The sequence below is a fragment of the Leucopleurus acutus genome, assembly GCF_964270905.1.
Source record: "Leucopleurus acutus genome assembly, chromosome: 14".
Classification (NCBI taxonomy): Eukaryota; Metazoa; Chordata; class Mammalia; order Artiodactyla; family Delphinidae; genus Leucopleurus; species Leucopleurus acutus.
The window spans coordinates 70,439,964-70,458,047 of NC_139156.1; the positions used below are offsets into that span (position 1 = coordinate 70,439,964).

General features: G+C 42.7%; 1 protein-coding gene across 2 annotated transcripts in view; it reads right to left on the reverse strand.

Annotated features, from left to right (window-relative positions):
* ARID5B (AT-rich interaction domain 5B) overlaps positions 1–18,084 on the reverse strand; it is a gene marked incomplete at its 5' end in the record, with an annotated part of 189,140 nt that overhangs the window by 43,620 nt on the left and 127,436 nt on the right. Inside the window, 2 exons of one of the 2 annotated variants that reach the window (XM_082854705.1) lie at positions 1,598–1,710; positions 3,138–3,249. In XM_082854705.1, the coding sequence (XP_082710831.1) occupies positions 1,598–1,710; positions 3,138–3,141 (117 nt within the window). Of the gene's footprint in view, positions 1–1,597; positions 1,711–3,137; positions 3,250–18,084 lie in introns of those variants that run through there. The other variant, XM_082854706.1, reaches the window with a different exon arrangement.

An 18,084-nucleotide genomic window follows, 5' to 3' on the forward strand; every position in this document is an offset into this window, starting at 1 on the left:
ACATGAGAAGGAGCTTCCTCCTGCTGGGCTCAGGTGCAGAACATGCTGGGATAAACATGTGATGTCACCTTAGAGGTATGGGGCAGGGCGCCAACACAAGACCTTGTCAGGACAAGCTCTGCTGAATGCCACGATCCTAAAACCCTCTCACTCCATTCTGCAGTATCTTGCAAGCCATGTCACAGGGAACAAACTGTTCCCGCTGACATCCTTCAAGACCACAGAAGTCGAAGGCCTAGATAGGTAGTTGTAGGGCCAAGATGTCCGAATTACTAGACAATTCATTTTTGGTATCCACACAGACTCACTTGGCAGAAGGTTAAAGGAACAGAACAAAAATAACTTTAGGGAAAAACAGATTTGTTTTTAGCCAGAAAACACACATTTCTACTGGGTGGTCTCTTTTTAACCCCTTGCAATCTTGGAAGCATGAAGAAATTTTAACCCATAAGTCCTCAGAACTTCCTGATGAAATAATCCTTGAAGATAAGCTATAGAATGTGAATGTCTGGGATTTGCTTCTTTTCACTGGGAGGAGAAGAGGAGGCCATGGCAGAAAAATAGTAGATGGTCAACAGAGAACTGAATTCATGTTTTCCTACTTTAGGATCTTCCAAATTCACTAATAATGCTCCCATTTTCATAAGCTAAGTCCTTGGATCTGGAAACGTGGTATCAGTTGAAATCCGGGCTTCAATTCAGGTCCTAAAGGGGCTACTGCTGTCTTTGGCACAGAAACAACACCTAAACGCAAACACCCCGTAAACGGAATCATGGAAACACGATCCAAGCCACAAAAGTAAAAAAAAAAAAAAAAAAAAAAGATAAGCCTAAAAATATGAAGTGACACTTCACCCTTCATGGTGCTAAATACTTCAGGCATGCACTTTCCAGATTCCAAAGACTGCTTAGGCCCCAGGGCCTGAAAAAGGGTCTAGAGTTTGGACTTTCATTCTGCATCAAGAGTGATCTTTAAAAACATATAAATCTATATATGAGTATATGTATCCACGTAAGTACTGGGCTACGTGTCTTTAATTCTAAGGTAAATTAGAGGTGACTTTGAAAAAAAAGTAACTTGAAAAAAGATTAATTATAGCCATTTCTAATTCCATCCTCTGTTAACCGCTGAAACATATTTAGACGAATACATTCAGAAAGAGGATGGTTCAGCTTGTCTATTTTTGATACAAGCAGAGTAAACTATGTCATTGTGTCACCTACTATGAAATCTCAGCCTCAATGACGTGGGCGCTTAATCATCTGTCCTTTACCCAACAGGCCAAACAGGGAGGTGGGAAGTCTTTCTGCTGACTAATCAAAATGCCTGCACTGACCCTCCCCCACCCCCACCCCCGGGGGAGGGGAGGGGAGGGGAGGGGAGGGGTGGGGAGGGGAGGGGAGGGGTGGGGAGGGGAGGGGTGGGGAGGGGAGGGGAGGGGAGGTGGCGGGAACAGGAACAGCAGAGAGCTGTGAATAGCAAAGTCAGACTCTGAATTGAAAACTGCCACCAAGACACAGGAGCAGAGAGAGAAAGAGAAGAGGGGAAAACAAAAAGATGCAGCAAAACGAATACCATGGAGCCGAATGACTGTACCTTGGCAACGGATTTGCCATCGGAATTGTTGTTGGAATCTTTACCACCACTGAATGAATCTCTTCTCTGTGGGCATGGTTTCTTTTTGCGTGGTCTGCCTTTAAGATTTGGCGCTGAAAACAAATGGAGAACAGATGAGATACATTTTCATTTGCGTGGGTTTCCTTATGAAAAACCAAGGATGTTAAAACTCCAGTGGCGCCCTCTAATTGTTCAGAGAAACATACACATCTGTGGTAGCCAAGCCTCCTTTTAGGCGTCTCTCTCTGAAAGGCTGCCTCTTGGTAGACTGTACACTTCTGTCCATGTTCCCCAAAGCTCATCTATTACATCTGAACGTGTCTAATTAATATAAATAAAACGAAGCCCTCAGCTTTAAAGGGTTAGGATAAGGAAAATGCACTTCCCCACTGTTACCAAAGAAACATGTTGGGCTGAAAGACAGCCCTGAGCCTGGCTCATTCTTTGTTTCTTGTTTTGCATCTTGTTTTCAGAAACCCAGATGATATGCCAGCCCATTATGGTATCATAGTAATGTAACGTTTGAAAACATCTCTCTTCAAAAGTGGAGACATGAGTGTTTTCTCAAAGTATGATACAAATAAGTAAGGAGAGAGCTGTAAAAAAAAAAAGAGGCATTCAAAATAACAATCTGAAAAATATTATCCCATGTATTTACTATTAATATTGCGACCAGCATGCTTCAAATCTCAACAAATCTGGCAGATACATTTAAGTCAGCATGTTCTCTTTTCCTTTTCAATATATTTTTTTTATGAAGATCTTGAGGGTTACTTAAAATAACTTCCAAAGATCACACTGGAGTTAGCCTGATTCCGTGGAGATTATACTTTTTAAAAGCCACAGACAAGACACAAATCAAAGTTATATTTCATCTTGGATGCTGAGTTTGAATCCCTTTAAGATCCATACAGAAAGAAGGAGAAAAAAAAAAAAAGGCTGCTGTTTATTGAGTGCTACGACTCTCCGGCATCAGCTTTCACATTTCACTTCATCAGTCACCGGAGTCAAGCAAAAATAAAACAAACCAACTAACCGACTAGCCCTTGAAGAATTCCAAGCTAACAAATTATACCCCAAGCAATTTCTTTAGGACCTTTCAAGGTACCCGCACTTCTTTATTGCTTTAAGGTATGATTATGACCATGGAAGATCTGAACAACTCAAACCCTCTTAACTGTTGTTAATCTTACTCATGTCACGCCACTAACCAGTGCTTTTAGGGCACTGTACACTGGACTCCTCTTAACAAACACAATTAATCCCACTCATTTGATTTTCTACTGTGGATAACAGTCTTGCTGTTGACAAAGCACAATAAAGCAGAGCTGCCTTTACTTTCAGGCAAAAGTTTAAAAAGTGGCTTTGGGGCTCAGACTCCCCCCCTTCCCAAATCCGTTCTCCTCTCATTTCCCCAAAACGTTTGTCTTAAAGTCCATCTCAGAAAGCCAGCCCGGAATCATCAAAGGCAAACAAACTCACAAACAAAAAAATCAAGCAAAGAGAAAGCGGCGATTACCCATTCCAGTCGACAAACATCTGCCTGATGATGTCTGTGCGCGTGAAAGCTACAGCATGTGACTGCTTCCCGGCCCTGTGTCCCTGAAGTCTCGACTTGACTTGGTGTGGATGTCAGCTTCCCTCCGAATGCGAGCTGCGAGGCTCAGCGCTCTGCTTACAACTCCCCTCCCCCGGCAGCTCCATTACTCATGTAAACACACAGCAGTGACTAGCACGGGGGTGTGTGGGATGAGCTCCGAGGACTTGGCTTGAGTTGCCAGACTGGCAGGCAGGGCTTGCCTCTCTCTGAGACTACCACACGGGGTTGGTGATTTCATCCGGCCTGTTTTGTGGATCCTGGCCTCCCGTTCCCCTGTCAGAGCCCGAGGCCACCTTCCTTCCAGGCTCGGCCTGGAGCCAGGGCGGGGACCATTTTGGTCTGAGGACGCAGTGTAGCACAGAAGTGTTTCCACAACTGACCCAAGGGCTAAGACTTTAATGACCGCGAGGGAAGGATGTACTTTCAAGTCCCTTATCATAATAACAGCAGAGCAGAAAGCTGACAGAAACCCACAGAACTTGGGGTAGGTCTGAGGCATTTCGTTAAAAGGAAGAAAACAATCTTGCCTCTGTTCTAAGACTTGTTACTGTGATCGTTCCTTCCTAACATGTTGGCAAAAAGCATTTAAACCTAAAAGGCATTTATTTCCAGAAAAGCTTTCAAATCCCAAAGGCCTTTTAGATAGAGAGAACTTGCACTGAACAGGCTGTTTTGAATAAAGGCAAAGGTTCCGGGAACTGACAATAAGTCATCCCCAAATCGGGTCTATTTTCTCCATTCTCTGAGCTGCTTTCAGAACCCAGAGAGGCACATGCCCTTCCCCAGCAAATTCTGAGAACTGCAAATTTAGAACAGATTAACACCTAATAGTCTGGTCGCACAAACTTAAACTCTAAGTGGAATCTGATCAAGAGAAAAAGGCTTTTGTCCCTAAGAAAGGCAAGTACACTGATGTTTCAGGCATGGTTAGGTAAATCTCACCAGTCACTAAAGCCTCAAACTCAAATACCTCTTTTAGTCTCCCCTCTGAACTTCTTTTCTGACCTTCTCTGATGGAAAGTATCACTGTATTATTTGTACTTTAGCTGTGTCTCATAGCTTATTATTATACGAAGTTGGAGAGTCCTTAAGGGCAGGACCATGTTAGATTCATTTTTCTCTGCCCCAGTATCCATCCAGGGGCAGCACTGCCTAATATACTGTTGAATAATCAAGTGACTAGTGGAAATACAGGTGCCCACATAGGCCTCCTTGGTGTCAAGAGCTGGACCCGCCGACCTGACCACATGTATGCTCGTCACACTGGGCACCTGAAAAACGGCACTCACCTTTCCTGCTTACCTGTGAGCTCTGGGAGCACACACCAGTGACTTGAGTTTGCTGTGGGAAATGAGACAGGAAACCTACAGCCTTTGGTTCCTGCTTAGGGTAATTGTATCTGGCATCTCAGTGGGACCGCGATTGTCCCACATGCAATGAACAAATGCCCTGAAGAGCAGATGTGCAAAGTCCTGGGGGAATGGAGCGTGCAGGACTCCATGTGGGGTGGGAGCCCCCGTAATACAATTGGAGATTTCTTGGATCCACAAGACCCCAGGTGAATCTTTGGGACCGAAAGGCTGGCTTTTGGGGAGAGCAAATATTCTTGTCCCCAGATTACATTTTTTTTTTCCTACAGGGTCAAGAAGACAAATCATTTGCTAGGCGGGTGAATGAAAACAAATGCTTTATGGTGTGATGGGCTCAGGGGGGCGTGGCTCTGGCCTTTAACTCTTCCCCACCTCCTCCTAGCTGCCCTGGACCCACCTAAACCTGCCCTCTTCTTGCCAGCTAAGGGCCGCACACTTCCTGAGAGAACCCAAATCCTAAAACTCCAGACGCACGCCAGCTCCCGTGCTTTAGATGAGAGCAGTCTCTACCAACAAAGCCATTCTTGGAAGCCAGCAATACATTTACTGATAGCATACCTGGTGCTGGTGAGTTCTACTTCAAAAAAAATACATGTGGTGTATTTTAGTGTGAAGCAGTAAATGCACAGTTACTTTGATATGTGTGTATATCCACTGGCCAACCCTGGCCCGGCTCAGAGAGTTCAGTCAAAGCCCTCTGCATGAATGTTTTCAGTATTATTCACACATAATAATAATAGCTGATGCTTGCGGCGCACTTTTTCTTGCCAGTGAGCACTCTGCATACAGTAACTCATTTAAAACTCAAAACAAGCCAACAGGAAGGCACAAGTATTATCCCCATTTTACAGACCAGGTAACTGAGATAGAGTAAAATTACTTTTGTCTTAGGTCATACCACTGGTTACTGGTAGCAGAAGGCTTCCAGCCCAGGCAGCCGGACATTGTCCAGAGCCCCTGCTTTAAGGAACTTCTCTCTAACAGAGGACATACACACTGTGTCTCATAATGAGGTATCTATATTATTAACTTGGGCTGGCAGTCTCCAGGGAGCTTTCCCCAAATGAAAAAACTCTCAAATACCACACAGCACGAGGGCGCTGCAGCCCATCTCAGGCATCACACCGTATCCTACAGCCCTGAGGGCGAGCAGGGTCCCCATCAGTTAAGTCACAGGGTTCCAATAACACTTAGAGCACCAAGTACATTACCCCCTTGCAGTGAGCCACTGACTAACTCTTCTGTCTAATCAGTGAAAGATCTCTGTGGTTTTTTAAAACAAATCTTCCCTCTCGGACTGCCCATCTGTTCCTCTTACTCAGCGCCATGAAATTAACAAGTATTCACCATTGTGACGTCACAGCTATTTCTATAGGTGTTAATCCCAGGAGAATCGGCACCCACCAGTGCCCCAGGCTACTTTGACATCTGACCCATGTGTTTTGTTTTGTTCCTTTTCTTAAAAACTCCTTCAACTATTACTGAATCACAGTCTTTTTTTTTTTTTAAACAGTATAGCAAAACATGCTTTGTGTTTTGTTTTGTGTTTCTTAAAGAGTCTAGAAGCTCAGAGTTGCAGGCGTTCATGTACGTATTTACTTCACTGTGGGTTCTGACAAGTTCTGTGTCAGGGCAGCACAGGTGTGGGAAACTTTCATCTTGCAATAATAATAAAAACAAAGGAAATGTAACCAGTTACTGGCAAAGTAAATTGCTTTTGGCTTAAATGTTCCTGTTTTTTTTCCTACTGTGTTCTTCCTGTCATGACCGTCTCTTTTTTTTTTTATAACATTTATGCTCTTGGAAATGCCATGAAGATAAACTGCTATAAAAGCTGGATTGACTCATCAGTTAACAACTCTTTCTTCTCGTTTTGCAGAGAGGATTTTGTTGCCAGCACAGCAACATGTTCTCTCGAGAAATTCTTTGTGAGCTTCCACTCAGAGATAGGACTTGCTTGTTGGTAGGGACTGGAATTAGGGGAATGGAAAACCAGGCATCATTTTCCTAAGAGTTTGACCCCCAGGGTCAATGTCTAGAGGAAGCTGGCAGAGCGTTAACTCATTTGATTTGCAAGTTGTGTGTGTGTGTGTGTGTGTGTAACACTAAACACAAGTCAGAAAACTAAACGACACCGATTGAAGGATTATGGACTGGCAAACATTGTTCTATGCATAGGGTGCATTACTGATAATACTTTGCATTTCTTCAATGCCTTTCCTCTGAGCGTCTCAATTCTTTGGTACATTGTCTTTACAGACAATAATCTTAAAATACTCTGGCAAGTTTCAGCATGGAGCATTGCTCCTGCTGGGGGAAAAAAAAAAAAACCCTATCCTAATTTAGTTATCATTTATTGTGTTCTATTTTCAATGTTTCCCTTTCGACTCCTTAGAAACTTCCTCTTGCACTACAACAAAAATAGGATGAGTGTTTTTAAAGTTATTAACGTATGAGTAAAAGATTTAGAAACCGAGAATGGCAGAAGAAGGCTTGATCAAAGCCACTCCTGAAATTTATGGGTGTAATAAAAGAAAGGCATTTCACAGATAATCTCTTACAGAATTTCAGTTTTCAAATACTTGGAAAAAAAGAAAAGAAAAACAGGAGCTCTCAGCTCTCATGCTGGCTTTAACTTAAAGCCAACATTTTTACTTTTAAATTCATAAATGATTCCCTGAAATTTTATTTCAAGTCCATGGTTACATTCCATATACTCCCCGCTCCACACCTCACAGAGCAAGGCCAGAAAACTGCAGCGGCTGGTACTCAGCATCTGATAATTGGTTGAATCTTTCCATGAATTCACAAAGAATCAATTATATATAGATTTAAGAACATGCAAGTTTACTTTTATTCTGTTCGCCTATAAATAATTTCCCACACCCAGCAGAAATGTTTGAGAAGCAACTGTGCTGTCTGAGAGATGAACACACCGGGCCATTAACAAGCACAATTCCATCCTGAGGGGCTTGCTAACTTAAATGATGACTTTAAAGCAAATAGGCACGGTTTAAAAAAAGCTGCAAGAGTGTTATCATTTTCTGTCATTGTTCTGACAGTTTCCTATTTAAGAGTAATTTTTTTCCCTCAAATAAAGGCATTAAAAAGATGAGTCCAGACTTGCAAGCTGAGACCAGAGCCAGCCTCAAATGCCCTCACTCTCAAATGCCACCAAGACGAGGCAGCCCTGCACAGGGACCAAGGGGTGTGCCCCAGGGGAGTGGTCACACTCACTACTCTGGATGTCACGGCTGCTTTGAGTTTCCAAGGTTGCTTTAGCCCAAGCCATACCTTGATGTTGCTTCAACCACCGTTGTCTATTAACTACAATTTAGCATTTCCAATGAACTATGCTCTCACTGAATCCAGGTCCTCTCCTACCACCTGTAGAAGGGTGCGCGGTAGTGTTATTAGAAAGAGTGTGGGGCGAAAAAAATGAAGCAGGCTTTCTATGAGGTCAAGCCACTTAGGGTCTTTGTCACTGAGATCCCCAAGAGTCACTAATGAGAGTGGAATGTATCACTGCATTTGTCATACCTGGACTGGTCGGGCAACGTAAGTCCAAAACAGCCGTGGACTTCATTGACTGCTCAACAAACCATGTAAGTAAACACTTTTGTAATGCCTTCCAAATATGTCCTGTCTTACTCACTCCTTGTTTCGTACTTGCGAATGCTCGAGCAGTTGTTAATGCCTCTGATCAAAGTCTTAGTAATTTCATAGGCATGTGATTTGCATAGCTATTTCCTGATCCGCCTTCTCTCTGCCCTGGAGGTCTTCATTTCTCAGAAACACTTAACAACACAGATTATTTTACTTCTCCCCTTCCCCCAGCCTATAAATGGAACTTGACTTGCTAGCTCATCTGTATTGCTAATTGGTTTGAAAGCATGTGACTCCATGCATTCTTGCCATTAATACACAATCAAACCTCTCTTTTAGTCAGTTTTTACCAGCAGTGATGGGCAGATCTCTATCTTTATTTCCCCTCTGTGTCTTGAGGAGGGAGACAAATTTAAATGGCCAAATGTTATCTTATATCATTTCAAAATGATGTAGGGAATTCCAAAGGCATTCAGAAATGTTCTAGAAGTCCATGATAGGCCTGTGTAAAAGGGCGCTGGCAAAGAAGAAAGGGATTATGGTTGCTTTCCACTACCACTTGCGGAGTAAGAGGGGAATCGGGGAGCTAAATTGAGGTCTAGAGTGAGGAGAGATTCTGGGTTTTCAGAGGATTGACTCTTTAAGGAGAGAATTCTGGAAGAGGGGAAGGAGACTGAAGCCAATGCCAGGCCTTTCAAATTTGGGTCTGTTCTGGTTACTCACAGCATCCTCCAACCATCATCACAGTATCCTTTCAACCATCTTAGATGAAAGATCCCCTTCAGGACCCTGGTGGCTCACAGCTGCTCTGCAAATGCTTATTCGTCTTTGGGGTAATGAAGTCTATAGGCCATGGCCTCAGGAACCTGTGGAAAGACTTTGGCCTTAGAATTCCAAATATTTTGTAAAGAGACATCAGGGCAGCATGGATGCCTGAGGGCTTAACTTGGATCTTAAGGTACAGGAGGCAGCACCGTGTAGGTGCTCAAGGCTGCGCACAAAGGGTCAATTTCCTCCCCAGCTGCAAAGTCTTGTCGAGAAGTCACAGACTCAGCCAAAGCAAAAAATGGATTCTAAAATGCTATCGTGGCTCAAACTTCACTTTCACATGTACCTGGCAACTCATTTCTCCTGCTGTTCTTCTCCCCAGATGCCAGGTACCCACCAGCCATTTCCAAGCCCCAGGAGCCTCAATTAATGAAGATCCTGCTGGATGTTGAGGAAAAAAAAAACCCCGCATCAAAACTCCTACAATTAGAACAAGTGTGTCGTCTCAATGCTCACTATGTACTCTTTCTTAAGATTTTGAAATAACTCATGTTTCCATTTTTTGAAAACTATTCAGTATACACAGATTTCGTTTTTCTTAGTATGATTATCTACAATACCAATAGAACATCAACTTAAGATACTTGTCCTTTTTTTTCTTAGGCTATTTAAGGATCCACTCTGGAAATGATTTTTTAAGGACATTTTGATTTCTGTAATTTATGAAGTTTATAAAGATAGGACTTGGGCTTCCCTGGTGGCGCAGTGTCCGCCTGCCAATGCAGGGGATGGACACGGGTTCGAGCCCTGGGATCTGGGAAGATCCCACATGCCGCGGAGCAACTAAGCCCGTGCGCCACAACTACTGAGCCTGCGCTCTAGAGCCCGCGAGCCACAGCTACTGAGCCCGCTTGCCTAGAGCCCATGCTCCACAACAAAGAGTAGCCCCTGCTCGCCGCAACTAGAGGAAGCCCCCCGCACAGCAACAAAGACTCAACACAGCCAAAAAAAAAAAACCAAACAAACAAAAAGATAGGACCTCTTAAACATAGAGAATTTTTGTCTCTTCTTTTGTTATAATCAATAAACCTGTTTATTCTAGTCCATGATTGATATGTTCTATGGTGTTACTATTGTACGTGACAGCACAGAAGTGCAAGCCACATTTTTGTATTGAATAACCTTGCGAAGATCAGTAACTATCAGAGCAGTTCTTAAACTCGTGTATAAATAGAACATTCTTGTTCAGCCATTTCTCCAGGTTTGGAAATGAGATATTCCATTTTCAACACTGAGGATAATTGATTGCTGCATCTCTAAAGAAAATGTTGGAAGTAAGTAAAAGAGACTTTTGTGTGTGTGTGTATATGTGGATTAACATGGAGATATTTAACTTACTACAGACTTGGACTAATATATTATGAGACTTTTCACTTTTTCAAACACATACGGAAAAGTAAAAAAAGATCATCAAGTAATAGGTTCCCCATTTCTTTTTAAAAAGATCCCAAAAGGAATTTGTACTTAAAGGGGATTTTTCACTCTCTTCATGTTTTTCTACCTTTCAGAAAGAATAATTTAAGAAGTAGGATAATCCCAGGGAATTCCCTGGAGGACACCGGTTAGGATGCAGTGCTTTCACTGCTGAGGGCGCAGGTTCAATCCCTGGTCAGGGAACTAAGATCCCACAAGCCACGAGGTGCAGCCAAAAAAAGAAGAAGAAGAAGAAGAAGAAGTAGCAGCATAGTCTCTTACTTAGAAGTAAAAAGATGACTGTTCCTGTTTGTCTGAGACTTTGAGACATTCTTCTTTGCTCAGGTAAATCCGTTTCTCCTCTATGAGCTGCGAGCCACAATACTGGAAGACGACTTTCAAAGCACTACTGTGGTACCAAGGAACTTACAGGTGGCAGAGAAGAGTGTGTGCTGCAGCAGGGCAGAGTGAAGAAGGTCAGCTCGATATAACCCCAGCAGGGTAAGCTAGGGAGCTCAGCTCCCGGGAGTGTGTCACACTGTGGGGAAACAGCGGACAGATACTGATAGGAATCTTATGATGAAGATACAGAACACACAGAAGATGTTAGAATTTATTCCCACTTATTTCAGTGAAAGCCAAAACATTTATAAGACTGCTTAGAGTTGCTCTGTCCAATATGGCAACCACTAGCCACATGGGGCTCTCGTGCACCTAAAAGATGTCTAGTCCAGGGACTTCCCTGGCAGTCCAGTGGTTGAGAATCTGCCTTCCAATGAAGGGGACGCGTGTTTGATCTCTGGCTGGGGAACGAAGATCCCACATGCCATGCCAGTGCACACCGCAACTACTGAGCCCACGCGACACCACTAGAGAGCCCCCGGGGCTCCACAAAGAAGATCCCGCGTGCTGCAACTAAGACCGGACGCAGCCAAATAAATAAATATTAAAAGAAAGAAAGATGTCTAGTCCAAATTGAGATGTGCCGTAAGTGTAAAGCACACACTGGATTTCTAAGACAATACAAAAAATATCAAATAGCTCATTAATAACATGTTATATTGATTATATACTGAAATATTTTGGACATACTGCATTAAATTAAATGTTATTAAAATTAATTCCACCTGTTTCTTTTTACCTTTTAAAATGTGGTTATTGGAAAATTTTAAGTTACATGTGGCTTGCAGTATCTCTCTCTTGGGTGACGCTGGTTTAGTCAACAGTTCAATGTTACGATTATAGATATAGGTCCTTAGAAATGTGTGTTAAAGTGCAGACAGAACAAGGCTAACATCTGAAGCTAAAATAGCAAAAATCATGAGTCAAACTTTCAGTACAATTTAGAGTTTTATTCACCGTTTTGCAGGGTAGTCATGCATAGATGTTAGTATCTGAAAATTCTGCCAAAGTTGAGGTATCTCCTATGTAAAATTCAAATCTGGTAATCATTGATTCAAAGTAACCACATGGCCCCGATGAACATGTTATTTCATTAACTTCCTTAACTAAGATGTCAAAGCAAATTTTAAGACTTGACAACAGACTTGGGGAGTTGGGTGGGGGGGGGGTAGGGAAGAAAGTGAGAAAAAGAGCTGTCTAATTTTTTATTTTACTTATTTTCTCCTGCTACCAGCATGGGCTTGGCATAAGGTAAGTCATTTGCGAACTGAATAAGAGAAAATCGATTCTGAGTGATTTTAGCGCACTGGAAAAGTAGAAGCTTCTACACCACAAACTGTTGAATAAGTTCACGGTCTGCGTGTGTTTTTCTTTTTGGCGTTTTCATCTGCAAGTAAGTAGAGAGGTTTGATACAGCCAGGCCCAAAGGCAAGGGCACAGTCTTCACAGCTTTGCCAAGGTGCCTGAAGTCCTACGGTTTAATATGACATAAAGGGAGGCTGTTCATTGAAGACAGGAGCTCCAGTAAGCCCAGAAAAGTTGACAGAACGAAAAGGTTTGAACGCTAGGGGGCAGGAGAGGAGATACATCCTTTTCCCAATCTTAGCACCAAAAAGGCCAGGGGGCCTCACCCTGAGAAGAGGGCTGCTCATCGCTCAGTTGGCCCCATGTCTCAACTTCCCAAATAACTTGTCACTGTCGCTGAACCAAAGCCTGTCCCCCTCCACCTCCTCACCTTTTGATTCCTGCGGCAGCAGCAACACAGAAACATACCTAGACATTAAGGGTTCTCCAAATATAACATGCCAATCAAAGGGCTACACACCTGCCTGGATTCTTTTATGGAACCCCCTGCCCCTTACCCCCTTTTTAGGGTTCTCATAAAAATAAAAGAACAGCAATGGGGGCTTCCCTGGTGGCGCAGTGGTTGAGAGTCCGCCTGCCGACGCAGGGGACACGGGTTCGTGCCCCGGTCCGGGAGGATCTCACGTGCCGCGGAGCGGCTGGGCCCGTGAGCCATGGCCGCTGAGCCTGCGCGTCCGGAGCCTGTGCTCCGCAACGGGAGAGGCCACGACAGTGAGAGGTCTGCGTACCACAAAAAAACAAAACAAAACAAAAAATAAATAAAAGAACAGCAATGGTAGCAGTAGAAATAAGCTTCGAAAATATTTTCTCAGAAGGCAAGAGTTGCTATAGCGTTTAAGGCAGTTACATGCAGCGAGATTAAGACCAAAACGCCCGCAATGTCAACAGAAACGTGCAATGACTATTATTCATTCTACTGTATAATACTTATAACAATAATTTTTATGAAATTATTTGGCACGTTCAACCTCCATCCAGAGAAGCAGTCTGCACACCTCTGCTATTCTTCTGATATCTAACTACAGCAGTATTTGTCTTTGTCCTCCAAACTCTTTTATAGCACATGGCATGCATATTTCAGCATCCAACATTATTAACTCATGACCAACTGTCACTTGATGGTTATCTAACACGTGGGGTCTCCACAAAAGGGATCCTTATTTGGGCAAAAGCTCTTGTCTGCACCAGTCTGTCTATATTTTCCCTCAGAAGAACTTTATTTGGATTATTATTCGCTGTTAGTGGAAACTCGGAGGCTGCATGTGTGGCAATTGGAAGGCGGGGAAATAAATCCTTAGCAAGTTAAAACACTTAGCTGATATTAAAACCAGTTCTGGCTTTGTTAGCTGAAAGGAAACTCTCGGTTGCCCTCTTGTGGTCAATCTGTGTGATGTGGTGGGAAGACCATTAAAAACCCAGAAACTAACAAGAGAGTTTAATCAAATACAGGTAAGAACATTCAGCCTCGACAGAAACAGTCACAAATCACAACCTTATGTTGTTTTATATGTTTTAGAATTTACATTGAGCAGCCCTCCTATGTGGAGAGGGATGGGGGAGGGGGGAGGGCTAGTAATATGGAAATTAGAACTCTGTCTTTCTGGAATACAATGACTTCCCTGTATTTACAACCATAACTGTTATATATGTGGCAAACTGATTTTTAGGGGATTTAGAACCTTAAAAAAATCATGCCTACATTTTCAAAGTTTCTTCATAACCAAAAATAGACTGATGTTCCAACTGGTTTGGAATTATAAGAACCAAGGAAAGAAGTCTGAATAATTCCCTAATATGGAAGAAAACCACTTTTTTTTCCTTTTAAATAAGGAACAGTTTATTTGTTTCTGACAATAGGCAACATATGGAAACGCGGAATTTATAGAAGTTTAAAGTACAGAACTTAGCCTTATCGCCTAAAAATAAAATTTTATAAAAATCTGAACTCCAAATCTAATAATTGGTTACCCAATTTGGTATTTAATTTTAATTTTAAAAAACAGCATTTAAATAAAAATTCTGCTGTAGGCCTTTCAACAATTTCCTGCCTAACAGGCCCATCCCCAAAAAGCAAACAAACCTGGTATTAAAACAGACTGAGGAGCTTAAGAAAAAAAGCTGGGGGCAAAGTACATGAGAACATAAACTATTTTTCATCTTATTACCAGTAAATGTACCATTTTCCTCTTTTAGGTGTCTCCTCTTCAGATAAAAGCCGCTCCTCCAACCAGCATTAAACAAAAATGCTCTGTATTTTTAATATGAGGTTGGGGGCAGATTAATCTTAACTTGGCTTTTCCACTCACACGTGGAAGTTCAGTGTTGCAACAACAGTTGTTTGGTTTTGTCTTTGAATTTGCAAAGTTCTTAAAGTAATTTTACTACAAAATTAAACAGCTGTGAGTTCTTTAGCAAACATGATGATTCTTGTTCTTTTTTGTACTATTGTGCAAGCTGAAATACCCTTTCTTTCATGTCTTTTTATTCCAAAATGAATTCCCTAGTTAGCCTTGTTTAGCTTTAAAAAATATAATGAAGAAAGGGGGCGGTGTTTGCTGACCTCTGAAATTCATCAGCATTTAAGCACAGGGAGCTTACACAAGGTGCACACTCAAAAGGGCTTTTGTTTAAGTCCCATTATGGAATGAAAAATGATACTCTGCCCCAATTTAATGCCAATCCCTGTGTACAACAAAGCCATTTGCAAATATTTCTGTGGCGCAAGGGATCTTATGCCTATTTTGCAGATGAGAAAACTGATGCAGATGAGAAAACTGAAACATCAAAAAAATGGTGAGTGAGTGAAAAACGAAGACGTTCACAGAGACTGCAATTAAATTTAGAATTTGACTCCTAGCCCAGGACTCTAACCACGTGAGGGCTCTGACTCTTTGGAAGCAACAGAAGAGCAATTTTCAAACATTCTTTTGACATTATTAACCACAGCCCCAGGGCTCCGGGAAGTGGAGGCGGGGCCTGGAAAGGACACGGAGCTGCTAGGTGACAGCCTCTGGCGACACTAATGAAGTGGATTATTTGATCCATACCACCATATATTCTAGGAATGGTCAGAGGCTTAGCAATTCCCTTTGTACCTTAAAAAATTAAAATCTAGATGTGAGTGCCAGCGTAGACGGCCTCCTAAAATATGGAGCCAGAGAATCATGACAAGACGTGAAGTGCAGAAAGTGGTTTGTGGCTTTTCTACTGTACTTGGAACCAAACATCACTGCTAGGAGCTGTGATGACGGTAGGATTCTTCACTTGAGTAATTTAAAGAATGATGAAATTCCAGAGAGTAAGGAGAACCTCAGACACCATCTAGCCCAAACCCTTATTCTACACATCAGGAACGGGAGGCCCAGAGAGTCTGCCAATTGCCCAGAGTCACACTGGTGTCTGCTGGCTGCACGAGATCAGCAGCAGGGCCTTGGCAGCAGACGGCTTTGCAATGGGCCCCGAGTACCTCCTCTTGGGTCTCTGCAGGGCAAGCTCCGTCATCCCAAGACCACGTAACTAAAACACACTTTCCAAGGAACTGCAATTAATAAAGTCAAATGGGAGCTGACAAGGACATTCCCGCTGTGTTCAAATGCCAAAACACACAATGGAGAAAGCTCACTTGGAGCGCACGGACCGTGGGTCCTTCTGGCGGGACTTCTGTGCACCACACTCCCAGCTGTTTGCTCAGACCAAAATGGGAGGGACTAGGAAAAAGTGCTCACGAAGCCGTCGGGGCAACACTTGGCACTCGGCGACGGTGCCTGCCACCTTCTTGCTTTTGCTGGACTGGGCGGAAAACTGAAGGGGCCTCCTCATGTGCGGGAAGGCTTTGGGAATTCAAGACCTCTGGGAGAAATGGACCACTGCCCACCTTGCTTTGGAGCATCCTTGTTACCTTCCAATAGTAACAAATACCCTAGAGGTCTCCCAAGCTCCCCACGTGGCTCCACACCTGTGTGTCCGAGCTCCTCGGCTGTCTCCGACGATACCCTTCCTTCTTCACCATTTTCCCTCCTGCCCCAACTTGTAATTGTTCCCCAGACTCGCACTGGGAATTGCATCCCCTAAAAAACTTCCTTATTCTCCCACATCCCCAGCTGGGTGGCGGGGGGGAACTCTTTGTCTGTAACTTCTATATCAAGTAGGCTTCTTCTACCCTAGCACCTGTCACCCTGTATTGAAATCATCTGTGAGTCTCTCTCCTCATCAGACTCTAAAGGGATGATGTCTGTCTTAGTCACTGTAGCATCATCATAGTAGGTGAACAATAAAAATTTGAAGGCTCTCTGTATCATGTTTTGAAAGCAGTGTCTGGTACTTAGTGAGAGTCTAGTAAATGTTTATTAAACTGCACTGACTGCTGATTCCACTAGAGAAAAGAAATACCTCTGAAGACGGCAAGGTGGCTGGGCTGTCCTTGGTGGTTCACCTTCCTGTCTGCAGTACCTTCCCTTGGTCACAATTGCCATTAGTAAGGGCGGAAAATACACGTCCACATTTTATTTCCCACTATGTAACTCTGAGACCCAGCAACTGTCCACCAGTTAAATGCTTAACAGAGACCTGCCTTGTCTGTGAATCTATAAATCTGACTTGTTTTGCCAAGACCCTCCAAGCTCATGGGATGATGCTGGCTCTATTGGAGAACCTAAACAAGGGAAAAGGCAGCAACACCTAAGAGAAACAAAGTTCCCTGGGGAAGATGGCAGACTGTCTGATGAGAATTACTTTTTTAAGAAAACCCATCCCTGCAAAGCTACCTAAAAAAATGTTCCTGCAGGCCAAAGTCTGGGCAAATCTATAATGTAGAGATTAAATTTAAATTCTAATAAAGATATTCAACAGAGATCAATAAAATAGGAGATTGATCTGCAGTTACAAGTTCCCAGTAATGGGATAGCCTAGAAATTTCATAAATAATGCTTTTATCTGGATTGCGAAATAATCCCCTGCCACAAAAACAAGGCAAATCAAGGTAGGAAGTTGTTCAGCGGGAATTAAAATGTCACACTTTACACAGAATAAAGCATTGCAATCACCAGGGAAACACACATTACAAATGTGTTAACACAAAATTACATACATCACTTAATTATATAAGCGCACAGCTCCTGAGTAACCCATTAGCTAAACATGTCGGGTTGCGGCTGAATATATACATGCAATATTTTTAGCACAGAGGGGATGTAACTATGTCGAGCCTGGCACCATAGAGCCTGAGATGGCAAGTGCTATTAAACTGAGATGCAATCATGTTGAAAGGAAACATTAACAAACGGCAGACAATTGAGAAGAAAATACAGTGAGCTTGTGTTCCACTACACGTGCTTCCAAAACCTTATATAACTATTCATTGTCTATTTCTTCTGGCTTGCATCCCTGGTTTGTTCTATGCGATACTAATTTTATAATAATAAACTGCTACACCAGTTTTATGAAATCACACATGCAGAGAGGTTGCAAGATGACATTACGTCTGATTATCTTTGCCAGCAAAGGACACTGTTCTGAAATTAAACAGTCTCATTCAAAATCACCACCGTCCGCTTTGTTTAAAATGTCCCTTAGAGTTGGCTTCTGAAAAAAAAATAACACCTCTCACTCCAGAAGTCTTGTGAAGTTGGTAAAATTGCTGCTGGAGACCCAAGTTTCATAAAGAAGGCAGAGCCTTGGAGAGCAGGTAGTTCTTCATAAAATTCACAAACCCAACAACCGTGGGACCCTGGGCAAGTCCATCTCTCTGGGGTTGAATCTGCCCATTTATCAAAAAGGGATTGAAAGATTATGACTGAGAAAGTCTACGAGTGAGATAAAATGAGACAACATGACTAGCACATTATTTGGTATCTAGAAAACACCGATCAATGGTGGACGCCATT